Genomic DNA, 15,103 nt, shown 5'->3' on the forward strand with positions numbered 1-15,103 from the left:
ATGTGTTCCTGGTACCATGTGATGATGCTGCATGCCTGTCGTATGTGACAATGGCCACAGGTGTCTGGGCTGTTCAGGGTGTGAAAGTGTTTTTCTCTTTTCGTGTCTCTCCCTACTTTCATTCACACTTTTGGTATTTTATTCATTCCTGCTCCTCTACAGGATGTGAAACTTAAAGCTGTTTTTAAGTTGTTAGACGGTCTAGTAGAAGACTCACTGAGGACAGCGATGAAAATTTGCTTTTCACTCCAGTTTATTGCTTATCTGTGACAGTGGTTCTCCACCTTGAAAGGATGGAGCATGGGAGCCAGGGTGTGTAATCACAAATCCATGTGCCCCAACCCCTTCCCAACCGTTTACCCAGTGGCAGAGTCAGGGTAGGCTGTTTTTAAGAAACCTTTTAAAGATGTTTTATAGCCTCCTACCTGGTATCTTTCACCTTCTCGGTTAAAAAAAAAAAACCCACTTATCCGTAGATTTGTTAGTTAAAATAATCTGGCCTGCCAGTGTCATGCTTATTTGAGAGTTGGGTATTTGTTTCATCTCAAAAAAATGAAATTGGCAAATACAGTTCATTTTGTTTGAAGTGAAAACTGAAACTAATGTAAGGATTTATTTACCTGGCTAAGGGCATTTTTAAATCAAAAGGCAAGAAAGTGCAGTTTTAATGAATCATAAATTTGTCTGTTTGACACATGCACTTTTCCTACTCTGTAAATATTCAGTTAAATGCCATTTAGTTAAAATTTAATTACTTCCAAACATGTTGCCATGGATTGAACGAACTTCAGGATGGTGGAAACAATATTCAGAGTTAATATAGAACAGTAACAATGATTTATTATTTTGTAGGAAATATTTTGGGACTAGAGCAGGTTGGACAGAGGGTGAAACTCCAAATCAGAAGGACTAGGTTTGAATTCATGCTCTGGCATCTACTAGCTCTCTTGGGCCACGTAGTTAGTTCCTGGGGGCCTCAATTTTGTCCTCTGTGAAATGGTAATGGCCTCTAGCTCATAAAGTTGTTGTGAGGATCAAATAAAGTCATGAATATGCAGTTTTATAGATAAGGAAACTGAGGCTCAGAAGGATAACTATATTCCCCAAGGTCAGAAAACGACTAAGAAAGAGACCCAGAAAGCAGGCTCAAATGGGTCTGACCCAGGCTTGGTACAAGGCTGCTGCCCAGTCACTAGGATAAATCAAGAGTGTGCAGAAGCAGCTGGAAATATAGTGAGGACATTCTTGGCCTTGGAGGGGGCAGAATCCTGCAGGACAATCAGACAAGGTATCTGTTCTCAGCAGGCTGTGAAAGGCAGTGTCACTCATCCAAGGCCCCAGAAGCCTCTGGCTTTCTCCTTTTCCTGGAACCCATTTTTCTATTGTCCTGTGATTTCTCCAGGTATTTCTCCAGGCATTGCTCATCGCTTAGAACTGTGCACTTAATTCCTCTCCCCACCCCAGCTCCACTGCCCCCCACTGCTCACCCCTACAAAAACAGATAACAGGATTGTTGTGAGGATTGTGTGATAAGTGAGTTGATATGTGCAAAAGGTTTATTAATGCAGCATCTGGTACGTAGTAGTTACTCAATAAATGTTGGCTACCATTATTTTTATCAGTAGTGTTAACAGTATCCATGGTTGGTGGTGGTAAATGATTCCAAGTTTTTATGACACCTTCCTCAAGGCCCTGTGTGTGCCCTGCCCTGGGGCTGGCTTTGTGCCGGTCCTTGCACAGAGCCCCAAGCAGGGCATGCTCACTCCCATACAAGGACAGATAGAGGGAGCGTCAGCAAGGGGGCACTTGTTTCTACACAAAGGTGATTGGAGAGTTTTCTCCGGGCGCTCGTTCCTGGCCATCAGGCACAGGAGCCATCTGAATTCCACTTCCAAATACCATCTTTCTGCTTGGCATCTTTTCTTCCTTTTATCTATGTAGAACATGAATGGTATTGGAGTCACTAACACAGTTATAAAATACTCTTTTTTTTTTTTTTTTCAGTTTGGTGGTTGGTAGCTCATCCCCGACCTCCGTTCTGGGTTCCTGGTCCCCAGCTCCTCTGCAGTGTGCAATATTACTCCACCTGCAAAGGCCTCTCAGGTCCCCCTCCCCTTGATATTCACACTTTGTTTTTTCTATTGAATTTTTTTTCCAGTATCCTTTTATATCGTCCATCCCAGCATATGCTTTGACTTGATATTTTTTCTTTTCTTCTTTTTTTTTTTAAGATTTTATTTATTTATGTGAGAGAGAGTCAGAGAGAGACAGAGAGCACGAGCAAGGGGGAAGGGGCAGAGGGAGAGGGAAAAGCAGGCTCTCTGCTGAGCAGGGAGCCAGATGATGCAGGGCTCGATCCCAGGACCCTGGGATCATGACCTGAGCTGAAGGCAGACGCTTAACCTACTGAGCCACCCTCCTTTTTAACATTAAAAAAAAAAGTCTGTTTCAGTGTAATTTCTGATTAATCTTTCCTTTTCTAAAATATAAATGTATATAGGATACAAAAGGGATAATTTAAGATTTGGGCATTACTTTGTTGATATGTAACGGACCTTTTAATAAACAATATTTACTGTAGTTATCTCAACTCAAAGTCATTTACATTTCTAGAAAATGAGAATTCTGAAAAGTGAAAGAAAGAGATTAAAATCACTTTATTCTAATATCCAGAGATGACTGTAGTTAAAATGTTGGTGTATTTCCCTCTAGTCTCCATTCAGCTTTATATGTTCAATTTTATACAATTTTACAATTCATTTTTATAATTATATATTCCTTAGCAAAAGTTTATATATTCATTTTTATAATTTTATATTTTGTATATAATTATATTTTTATTACTAAAGTTTATATATAAACTACAATTCATGTTATATAGCAGTCTTGGGATATTCTAGTAATTTTTAGGGCACAGGTTTGGCAAAAAATAAAACAAATTAATTATTTAAAAAACTAAAGTAATTTCTAATTATAAAGTATACATTACAAAAATTTAAATATTGGAAAAATACATCATGACAAATGTGAGTCCTATAGTTCCTTTAGTCACCACTGTTCACAGTATATTTACAAGCAATTAATTAAAAAGAAAATCTGTGATTAGATTTGTGAAATATCTGTTCATCTTTGATAAAATTTGTGAAGGAGTATAGAATAGAATAGATGTTCTTTGCTTTTAGGCTTAGTCAAATTAGGCCGTGAACCAGAATGTGTTCTTGTGAAATAACATCTCGATATTCTTCTCCATGCTTTAGGTATGTGTTCTTTTTGGATCCATGCAATCTGGACTTGATAAACCGGAAGATCAGGTCTGTAGCACTGTGTGTAACAGCATGTCCAAGACAAGAGCTGAAAACCCTGAGTGAGGTTCAGAAGTTTGCGGAGACGAATGGTGAGACATGAGGCCATCCGAGTCCTCACCCCGGTCACTTACTCTCACTGTTAAATATTGTGTGTTTGCTTTCCAGTATAACTAGTGTTAAAGAAATCATCAAAGAACCTTAAAAAGAGAAAGAGAATTGAAAGTGCTTTTGGACTTCCTTGGTGGAAAAGATGAGAGTCACCTGGGGAGCTTGTTAAAACTCCAGATGCTTAGGTTCTACCCAGGGAAATTCTGACTGAGTAGGTCTTTGGGTTCTGGAAATTTTTTTTTTCTTTTTAACAATGTCTCAGGTGATTTTGATGTAGCCTCTTTGTGCATTTGGGAATTACTAGACTACTCTTTGTGAAATTGGGTTTTTTCTTTTTCTCTTCCTAAGTATTGATTAAAAGTATCTCAATTCGCATATTTTATTTTTATCCCTGGATAACAATGTAATATATGTTCTTATAGTAGAAATTTGAAAAATTCAGGAAAAGGAACATGAAGTAAAAACCAAAATTCTACCATCTTTCAATTGTGTTGGTTTGTTTTGCTTTTTTAAATTTAATGCTGTCTCATAAGAATTTTTCTAAGGGAAAAGTTTTGAGAAACTCTGAGGTTAAACATATGGGAATTAGCTGAGAAAACAAACATAGTCAATTTCCTGACCTCTGACTCCATTCCCTTGGGTTTCTCATTTCCAGGTGCTATCCTCAGTTCTCTTCAGAGAATTTTATTTTTAACCTCTCTTCGTGGAGGGCCACAAACTGCTAGCCTGTGTTTTTGAACTTCCATGAGGTTTCATGTTTGCATTTTGTGTGTTGGACTCCCCAGAGCTGCCTTAGCCCTGCCTGAGTTTACAGGCTAGTTCTGGTTCCTTGGAACAAGGACTGACTCCTGGATCCACTCAGGATAACTTCTAGCTGGGTAAAGAGACAGCTTGGGAACATACCTGCTCACACACCTCTACATGACTCCAGAGTCTTCCCGATTGGTTGCTGGCCTTTTGAGGGCAGAAGGACCGCATCCTTCAAGACTGGCCATATTCCTGTCCTCTCACTTCATGCCCTCAGCGTGAGATAGTGGGAAGAGCATGAGATTAATGTGACCCTGGATTCTAAATCTGCTGTCACCCCACTAACTGGCTCTGTAATGAGGGACAGAAGCCTCTCTGAACTAGATTTCCTCATCTGAAAAAAAAAGTGAATTAAAAATAATGCCTCCTTCATAGGTGGTTGGGAGGATTAAATGAGATGATGCATGAATCCTTGGTACTTTGTGGGCACTGAATAAAGAGGTACCAGCTACCCTTTAAGATCTCATTTTTTATTCCCACATGATATCCTTACCTGTATTGATTTGGTGAGTCTAATACTAGAACTGTTGGCCCTGTCTTTATCAGGTTTCTTAGGGAGAAACGAATTATCCCTTATGGGTTTTTCTAAAATCTTAGACAATGTGAGCATACACATTGGGAGGTGGTAGTGTTGAGTCATTAAGAGTATAGGCTCTGGAACCAGATTATCTTGGTTCAAATGTTGGTCCTGCCACTTATTAGCCATGAGACCCTGGGCAAGTTACTTGATCGCTAGATGCCTCAGCTTCCCCATTTATAAAGGGGATAATATTTGTATGAAAACTATTTCATAGGTTGTTACAAGGACCTCATACATGAAAAATGCTTAGAAGAGAGTCTAGCAAATAGTAAATTGCTAAAAAAATAAATAAAGTATTGGTTACTGCTGTTACATTACTACTATTAATGTTATTATTCCCCCAATGGAATGTAATAGTCTTCCTGCCTACAGTCTCTCTCTACTTCTAGCCCCTTACATACTGCTGCCGTATTAATTTTGCTAGAGCTTCAATCATATTAATCCCTTACTCAGAAGTCATCAGGGGTAAAAAATAAAATAAAATAAAATAAAATAAAATAAAATAAAATAAAATAAATAAAAAATAAAATAAAACACTGTATGTCTTACTTTGGCATTCAAAGCTAGGATCTAGTGTCAAACTATCTTCTGACACGTTTTCTTGAACCCACTGGGTGTGAGTCTTGGTCCCTTGAACCTGACATGTCCTCTGGAGGGCCAGAAGAGAGTTAGTTCCTTGTCGGCTGTATTGCCTGCTGTGATGATCCGCTGGGGAGAAATGCCCCATGCTGCCCTGCTGGTATGTTTATTTCCAGGCCATTATCCTTCTAAGTGATTATGATACTGAGTATGGCCTATTAAGGCCAGTTTATAAGACCTTTCTGGTGAGTTTTGCAGCTTTGTTTTTTTCATAGTGTCTTACACAAAGCAGGTGTTCAAGAATATTAACGAATAAATATTATTCCAGAAAACAGACTTCTTAAATTGGTGCCTAACTCCACAGGCACCCTTAGGCTTTTGAGGCAGCTGTTTGCAAAATAAGTCAACGTGTTAAGCATAAAAAAAAGTATTAATAATGGCAGCGTCAAGAAGCACAGCAGTGGAGGATAGAGAGGATAAATATTTTAAAAAGCAATAGAAAAACTCTGAAATTATAATAGAGAAGGGAGCCTTTGGTGGAAGGACACAAATACCTTTACTTTAATAGCAACCCTAAGTTGAAAATTCTGAATTTCTCAAAAAAAAAAAAAAATCTATATTGTTCTTTGGATTGGTGACTTAATACTGGACCTGGTAAAATTTAATTCCAACATTGTTCTTGTCACTGAGAGAATTCTTTGTTTTTTGCATTCTTCCTCTTTTGTCTTTCCATCATTTGAGGTGCATAATGATTTGGAAGGAGCAGATGGTTTTAAGTTTAAGTGGGAAATTTCCAACCCTCTAAGAGAGAGTTGTTCAAAATCCATGACCGAGTCGGAATGTAGGAGCAAACTATAAAGCTCTTAGAAGAAAACATAGGGGAAAACTTCATGACAATATATTGGCAATAATTTCTTGGATATGAACCAAAAGCACAGTCAACAAAAGAAAAAGAATAGATAAATTGGACTACATCAAAATTTAAAACTAATGTGCATCCAAGGACACAGTCAGCAGAGTGAAAAGGTAACCCATGGAATAGGAGAAAAAAGATTTGCAAATCATATATCTGATAAAGGGTTAATACCCAGAATATATAAAGAATTCCTACAACTCAAGAAAAAAAAAAAAACAACAGCAACCCAATTAAAAATGGCTAAAGGACTTGAATAGACATTTCTTCAGAGAAGATACATGATAGGCCAATAATGACATGAAAAGATGCTCAATCTACTAATCATACGGGAAATGCAAATATAAACCACAGTGTATACCCATTAGGACAACTTCTACAGAGAAAAACCCAAACATCACAAAACAGAAAATAACAAATGTTGGTGAAGTTATGGATAAATGGGAATCTTTGAGCATCATTGGCAGGAATATAGAATTGTATGTCCGCTGTGGAAAAGAGATTGGAGTTTCCTTAAAAAATCAAAAATAGAATTACCACAGAGGATTTTTAGGGCAGTGAAAATACTTTGTATGATACTATAGTGATGGATTCTTGTCATTATACATTTGTCCATGCCCATAGGACTAGGGACTTTGGGTGATTATGATGTGTCAATGTAGGCTCATCAGTGGTATCAGATGTACCGCTCTGATGGGGAGGTTTTAATGGAGGAGGCTGTGCATGTGTGGGGGCAGGAGGTATGTGGGAAACCTTTGTACCTGCCTCTCAATTTTGTTGTGAACCTTAAAACTCTTTTAGAAAGCCTTATAGAAAGTAGATTACCATATGAGCCAACAATCCCACTTTTTTTTTTTAAGATTTTATTTATTTATTTGACAGAGGGAGACACAGTGAGAGAGGGAACACAAGCAGGGGGAATGGGAGAGGGAGAAGCAGGCTCCCCGCAGAGCAGGGAGCCTGATGTGGGACTTGATCCCAGGACCCCGGGATCATGACCTGAGCCGAAGGCAGACGCTTAACGACTGAGCCACCCAGGCGCCTCCAACAATCCCACTTTTAAGTATATATCCGAAAGAATTGGTTATAGGATTTCAGAGAGATATTTGCAAACTCATGTTCATTGTAGCATTATTCATAATAACCAAGAGATGAGAGCAACCTAAATGTCTAATGATGGATGAATGGATAAAGAAAACATGGTATATACCCACAATGGAATATTAGCCTTGAAAAACAAGGAAATCGTGTCATATGCTACAACATAGATGAAACTTGAAGTCGTTATCCTAGGTGAAATAGGCCAGTAATAGAAAGATAGGGCGATGGTTTCTACCGGCTATAAAATCTCAGTTTTGCAAGATGAAAACATGCCTGGGTGGCTTAGTCAGTTAAGGGTCTGCTTTCGGCTCAGGTCATGATCCCAGGGTCCTGGGATCGAGCCCCACGTCGGGCTCCCTGTTCAGCGGGGAGTCAGCTTCTCCCTCTCTGCTGCTCCCCCTGCTTGTGCTCTCTCACTTTCTCTGTCAAATAAATAAATAAAATCTTTAAAAAAAAATGTAAGGTAAAATAACAGTTTACTTACCAGACTAAAAAGATAATATAAATCGTTTTCAAAGAGTTTTAAGTTTCCATGACAACATCTGAAAGTGCTTTTTAGCACTTACAACTATCCACTTGTGTGAGCTTTTATTACCTTCACAAATTATTTAAAATCTTTATAAGGGAAAGCTTTTAGGTTCCTATAATAACGTTTGTAAGAAATGCATTTATTAAGCAAAAAGTATTTCCTCAACTCTTTCTTTCAGACAAGAAAAAGGAGTGTTTTCTTGGACACTGAAGTTTGTAGAACACCATTGTCCAATGTGTCTGACTAGAATAGAAAATTTAGAAGTAACAGCTGGACATGAGATGGTTAGGAAGAGATGCTGCCATATTATAAAGAGCTTTAAAAGGCAAGCAGAAGAATTTAGACGAATGTAAAAGTCTAAGTTCTGGTACATGAGTTGGGTGGGAGGTGGACCAAGCATACACTTTATTATTATTATGGTTCGTCGTTTTTATATGATACAAATATAAATATGATGCTAGAGAATAAATTAAAAATTGCCTTTTAAAAATTAAAATTGCCAAGTACCATAAGGACTCAGTACCAAACTTTTTTGGTTCTTTGTTTATCATTTACCTGAGTAGTGCATGAATTTCCTGTGGGGTGGGATCATGCTATTCAATTCTGAATATCCAAGCCCTAGTACAGGACGCCACATAGTAGCTATTCATGTGTTTTGAAAGAACAATGCATTGGACTTCTCTTTCTCTCTCTCTTTTTTTTAAATATTTTATTTATTTGAGAGAGAGAGAGCATGGGTGGGGCAGAGGCAGAGGGAGAAGCAGACTCCCCGCTGAGCAGGGATTCCCAAAGTGGGGCTCCATCCCAGGACCACCTGAGCCACCCAGGTGCCCCTGGACTTTCCTCTTCATCTCTCTCAGCACTTAGTAATTTCTCATTCCCTCAGCACACTTTATCCTTTGCTCAATTCTGAATCTGTGTCAGTTGCCACCAGCTGGTAAAATGTTTAGCTTCATTCTAACCAGAATTGATGTGAATCTTTGGTCGCCATCTTTCTCATCTCTCAATAATTCATTTTAGTCATTCATTTATCTCTCCTGTCCATCCTATCTGCGTGATTATTCATAACCTTTTTTTTTCCCTAAGCCCTCTTGTTTTTCCTCTTTCCTCACCTTGTGCCCTACAGAGAAAACTGAAATCATCGGGTGGGAGCCCTCCCCTGAGTTATTTTCAGCAGAGCATGAATTCCATCTTACTCTAATTTTGCTTCCCTCCAGTTTCTGGTAAACAGGTTTCCTTCTTACTTTATTATCATTATTTTTGAAAACTCAAATAACGTATCCATTGTACGGGGGAAGAGAACGTCCCTACCTTGGAACCTAACTTCAGCTTTATATGAGATTTTCATCTCAACCCAGCCTGGCCACATCAGGTCGTAATGCCTGCTGGGACAGTCCCTTCCCTTCCTCTCTCCCCCATCCAAGTTTGGCCCATAGTTCATCCTTCACCTTACTCCACTCTCCCCATTGGTCAGCATGGGCGCCTGAGTCTACTGAATAGATAAATCAGACTTGAGCCTTGCCTTGTTTCACCATACCATTTATTGGTACCTACTTTGTGCCATGCACAGTGCCAGATGCTTTGCGTGTCATTTTATTCTTTCCACTTGCAAATCTAAATTCTAAACAGCAGTTTAGAAATAAGAATGACCTGAAAATTGGGGGCCCACTGCATATTCTCAGTCACTGCTAATATTTTACATGGAATACCTTATTATCTTATGCATTACTCTTATCAAATTTTTATAATATCTAATTTGTTTTTCTAACACAGAAGTAAAATGATAGAAATCTTATTTTTCTTGTTTGTGTCCCATTTATAGCATGGAAGAAATCACTCCCATTTGGGAGTGCTTCTTCAGTGCACTGTATTTTGTGAAAAGTAAGAGCTTTATGAACTACCATGTAGACCATGTTCATACTTTGAGTAGGGCCATGGAGCTGGGTGCTTTCTCGGTGATCATTGTTCTGTCTTTGAAAACCTCGAAAGATGATGTGATATATCAGATAAAATTTATGAATAGAAATAAGCCCTTGATTATCATTACCTAGGTGTTACGTTTAAAGTTAGTATCAACAGATGATCAGCATTACCCTCTTTCTTACCAGCCAGTAACAATATCACTTAAACCACACAGTTAGTATGGATTCTTTTTGGCACAGTGAATCAAAAGATTGGACTTGATATCATTTACAAATGAATGAAATGATCAACCCTAGCAACTGCTTTAATTGCCTCCAAGTCAGAAACCAGCAAGGGAAGCTTGGTTGTGAAGGGGGAAAAAAATCCTTACGTTTGATAATGCAATTTTAAATAATTCCTTCATTCGACAATTAATTAGCACCCAAGAAATACATGACAGAGGAACAAAGAAAAAGTACATTTCCCTTTAGGGAGCTTGCATGATAGAAGACAAACTTTTCATTGTCCTCCACAATACCTAGAAGTGTTGCACATAGATGTCCAAAATTAATTCACTCTGCAAATATTTATTATGTGTGTAGTATGTGCTGACAATGGTTGACAGATAATGTCATACCACCAGCTAGTTAATGGGTGCTTCTTGGGAACTACAAATATGTCCATACTTTTTGTTGGTTCCTGGAAATTGAAATTGGGAATTGTATTCTTCCAGCATATGAATATATGTGCTTTCCTAATTGGAGAGAAAGGGGTTAAATTCATTGGACCTCACACAGGAGTGTAATTTGTTTTTTGTAATGAACACTGTTCTGCATTGGGAGATTTTCTTTTTTATTAACTACAATTTTCTAAATTATGTTTTTTAAGGAATCTTTTCTGTTAATTTAGTATATCCTACAAATATCGTTGTGATAGGAGACATTTTTGATTGTCAAAACTGGGTGAAGGGTCGGGGGAGGGTACTGGAATCTAGTGGCTAGAAACTAAGGATACTGCTAAATATCCTGCAATGCACAGGACAGCTCCTTACAACCAAGAATTGCCCAGCTCAAAATGTCATAATACCAAGGTTGAGAAATCCTATTTTACATAGTGTAATTTGTAGTGAGGGGTGAAAAGCATATAAACATTATGTATAACATGTAACACCAAAGTAAGAGATTCAAAATAGGTTATTTTATTTTATTTTTTTTCCAGTCAGGATGTCTGTTGTATTCAACAGATGACTTTTGAGTAGTATCTATGTGCCAGGAGAGAGGGGTCCCACATATTTTGAAGGCATGACGTCCCAGTTCTCAAAGAGCTCACTTTCTAAAAATAGAGATGATATGTAAGCTAAAAAAAATTACAAAATGATATGCTAAGTTTTATAATAGACAAAGCAGTAAATAGCTTTGGGTGCATCAGAGAAAGCTTAATGAAGGAGGTGAGGCTTGAGTAGTTTGTAGAAATTCTGCTCAAACTTGAACATTTACTCAGATGGTCGTTAGGAATGGACAGTCCAAGCAGAGCCAACAGTGTGTGAAAAAGCCTGGTAGCTTGTAAACAGCAAAATTGTAAGTGGTTTATTATGTTAAGATAAGGCTGGAGTTTTAGGTAGAGGCCTGCCTTACGAGAGCTTTGAAGCCAAGGACTTTGGAAATTATCTTGAGAGCAGGAGGGTATTACAAGTAAGGACCATTTTACAAAGACCATTCTCAAGGTTGTGTGCAGCATATAGAGAAGAGACCCTTTGGGAGAGTAGTTTGAAGCAATAAGAGATCTTGAAGCTCTGAGATAACATAGAAGGGTCTGATGGTCAGGACTTGGTAACTTGAATGTCTTGAATGGTATCCAAAGATGATGGATAAAGAAGAAGATACAGGATGACTTCCCATTTCATCTTGGGGATTTCGTGGATGGTGGAGCCATTAACAAGGATAGGAGATATATGGGAGGAGGCAGAGCAGATTTGGAGAGTCGGTGATAGAAACATCTTTTTCTTCAAACATGTTTTTGAGATATCTGTGGGATGTATGTTTTTTGCCCAGAAGCTTATTGAATATTTGTCTGATTATGATGATTAGGAATGGCACAGAAGAAGCATTGTGGCCTAGGAGTAAAGAATTTTATTTCTAAATTTGTCAGTGATTGCTTAGAAAGGCCTTGGAAGTATTACTTTTTTCCTCTGTAATCTTTGGAGCATGGTGATGGAAACATACCTCTTAGGGGAGTTCTTATAAGTGATATTGAGCTAAAGAATAAATAATTCAATATTATAAGGCATTTGAAAAATTATGGTAGTTAAACATTCTGGGGACTATAGCAACTGTTTACCAAGATAAATGTTTATATACCAAAGTTGGCTTCCTAAGATCACTCATTCTGAATACCATTGGCTGAGTTGCACGGATTGCCTCTGGTGTGGTTTAGATAAGCTTTTGTTTTTGGTTTTAGACTTCATTACTCAAGTATGGTTTTCCCTGCCTTTTGCATTAGAAGAAAAACTTTGTCTTACTCTTTATGACCAAACCTCTTGCGCTAAGTATTGTTTATACTCTCACTATAAAAAAAAAGAAAAAATAAGATGGATACCACCTTAAAAAGTGTTCGCTGAAAATGCATTAGCTAATAAACGAGAAAAGAGAAACAAATGTAAAATGTTTGCCATTACTGGGTTGTCTTAATGTTCTGCATTGAGGCTTCTCTGTCCATCAGCCTTTTGAGTAGGAAGCATTAGAAGGTTTCTTCTGATTGTTACTACTAACATTGTAAAGATCTTTTTCCTTTAATCTATTTAGTACAGGATCTATTTAGTACTGGCCTATGTCCCAGAATACCATCAGAGATAAGGCTATTATCCTTTCATTGAGCATTATCCTGGGAAAGTATTTATAAAATTGAACTCTGTTGCACCTGCTGACCTCCTTTTTTAAATGAAGAAAGGGTGGGGACGGAGATTATGTTCGCTGAATTCAGATGGAGCAGTGTGCTTGCACTGACGCAGTGCTTTAGTTAGGCCCTTTTCATATTGTGCAAATTGATTCCGTCTTGCACTCTGAAAGAAAGAAGTTGACAATTCAGATCAGGAAGTTGATGATCACGTTGGGTGCTCTGCAGTTATTGACACGGTTGCTGTGTTTTTCGTGAGCAATTCTATAGTGAGACTCCCAGATATTTCAGGATTAATCTAAAATGTTTGCTTGCTACTGCTGTCATGTTTTCTCTGAAAACTGCTGTAAATAGAATCTAGTGGCATTATCTTCAAAGACGAAAGACTAATTTTAGAAGAGGTGGATATTTAATATTCATGCTTAACTTAAAAAAATAAGTCATTAACATGGAAAAGAATGTTCGAAAACAATTTCAGAAACTTAGTTTCCTACTGAATCTATCTTAAGAAGTGGAAGAAACTTGAACAGTGCCATGTAACTTTCAAGTATCTCTTTTAAAATATCTTACCTTGTCAAGGGGCGCCTGGGCCTGGGTAGCTCAGTTGGTTAAGCATCCAACTCTTGATTTCGGCTCAGATCTTAATCTCAGGGTCCTGGGATCATACCCTAAGTTGGGCTCCCTGCTCAGAGGAGAGTCTGCTTCTCCCTCTCCCTCTGCCCCTCCCCTTGCGCACTCTCTCTGTCTCTGTCTCTCTCTCTCAGATAAGTAAATAAATCCTTTTTAAAAAGTACTTTACATTGTCAAATTACTTGAATTATCTTTATATAAAATAGATGCTACATGTATTTTTGTAAGTATGATATTTACAGCCCATATATTTAAATACCTAGCAAGTTGGTTGCTGATTTGGGGGCAGCATTACTGAATTAAATGCAGGTTTGTGGCTTTTTAAAAATTCTTTTGGCTGATAGGACAAGATATAAATGAAATAAAACCATTCTCAAGGTTGTCCTAGCAAATCTTTTTTTCTGTATTCCCTTGAAGTTCTTTCACACATCCTCATGTGACATTTCTATAATTAGTTCAATGTTAAAACCTGCCGTTTTCACTTCACATTTTATTTTAAACTTTTTCTGTGGTCATATGGTGTGAAAGTCCATTGTTACTATAATATAAACACAAAGCTATTCTGTTTCTATTTAATAATAAAGTATTTGACCAAATTAGTAATCTGATAGGGACTGTAATTAATAAAATATAAACAGGTTACATGATAAAGTGCAGTAGGTCCTCAGCAAAATTGTAAGTAGAGCCTAGGTCTTCTCTTAATGATACCTATTGTATGACGAACCTGACAATATTCTAGTTGCTATGTTATAAAATTAGCAAGTCAGTAAAATAAGACTTATCAAGGATTTGGTGGACTGCATCCATCTGAATTTTATATATTATTATTATTATTTTTTAAGATTTTATTTATTTATTTGAGAGAGAGAATGAGAGAGAGAGAGAGAGCGCACAAGAGGGGGGAGCGGGAGAGGGAGAAGCAGACTCCCCGCTGAGCAGGGAGCCCGATGCGGGACTCGATCCCGGGACTCCAGGATCATGACCTGAGCCGAAGGCAGTCGCTTAACCAACTGAGCCACGCAGGCGCCCTGAATTTTATATATTATTAAGACACATATTAGCCATAGAAACTGAGAAATAGATGGCTGTTTGCATAACCGATCTATGATGGAATTTGAGCTGTTTTAAACTATCTGAAAACTGAATCCTTTTATCACTTTGTTCAGTTTATTTGCAATTAATATTTCTTGCCTTTTAAATAAGGAAAAAGTAATGTATTGTCTGAAAGCATATATGCTATATGCAGTCACTTAAAATATTTAGTAATGGGAAGCATAGGAAAGAGGGACAGGATGTGTAGTTGAGGCTGGGTTTGTAGTCAAAGAGATCTAGGAGTTCAATCCCAGCTCTGCTGCATAGTAACTGTGTCATCTTGGGCAAGTTATGTACCTTATCTCTTAGGCTCTATTTCGTCCTCTCTGAAGTAGGCTTAATAGAGTTATAGTAAATACATAATTAATATATGTGTGGGGTGAGAGGAGAACCTCCCCCGCCCCCACCAGTGACTTTCTAAGAGTTCCCAGCATGATGGGAGGAGGGGGCAGGCCCTTTGTCCATCCCCAGCCCTCCTGCTGGGATGAGAAACTTGCATGGGGAATAGAACCAGCCTTGGGAATGGGCTGCTCTTGGCCTAACCCTCAGAAGCGCTGGGCTGGCCAAAATGCGTGGCTTCTTCAGTAGGAGAATTTTGTCCTGTTTCTGTTGTTCTATTATTTGGAGACACTCCTGGACACGGTTTGGTCAGTTACAATGAAAAG

General features: G+C 38.1%; 1 protein-coding gene across 3 annotated transcripts in view; it reads left to right on the top strand.

Moving 5' to 3' along the window:
- The window catches only part of SLC44A1 (solute carrier family 44 member 1), a 196,107-nt gene that overhangs the window by 86,308 nt on the left and 94,696 nt on the right, over positions 1-15,103 (top strand). For all 3 annotated transcript variants that reach the window (XM_032418520.1, XM_032418522.1, XM_032418521.1), the window contains exon 4: positions 3,258-3,394. In XM_032418520.1, coding sequence (XP_032274411.1) covers positions 3,258-3,394 — 137 coding nt within the window. The remainder of the gene's footprint in view (positions 1-3,257; positions 3,395-15,103) is intronic.

Source organism: Phoca vitulina, unplaced genomic scaffold, assembly GCF_004348235.1.
Source record: "Phoca vitulina isolate PV1807 unplaced genomic scaffold, GSC_HSeal_1.0 scaffold21, whole genome shotgun sequence".
NCBI lineage: Eukaryota > Metazoa > Chordata > Mammalia > Carnivora > Phocidae > Phoca > Phoca vitulina.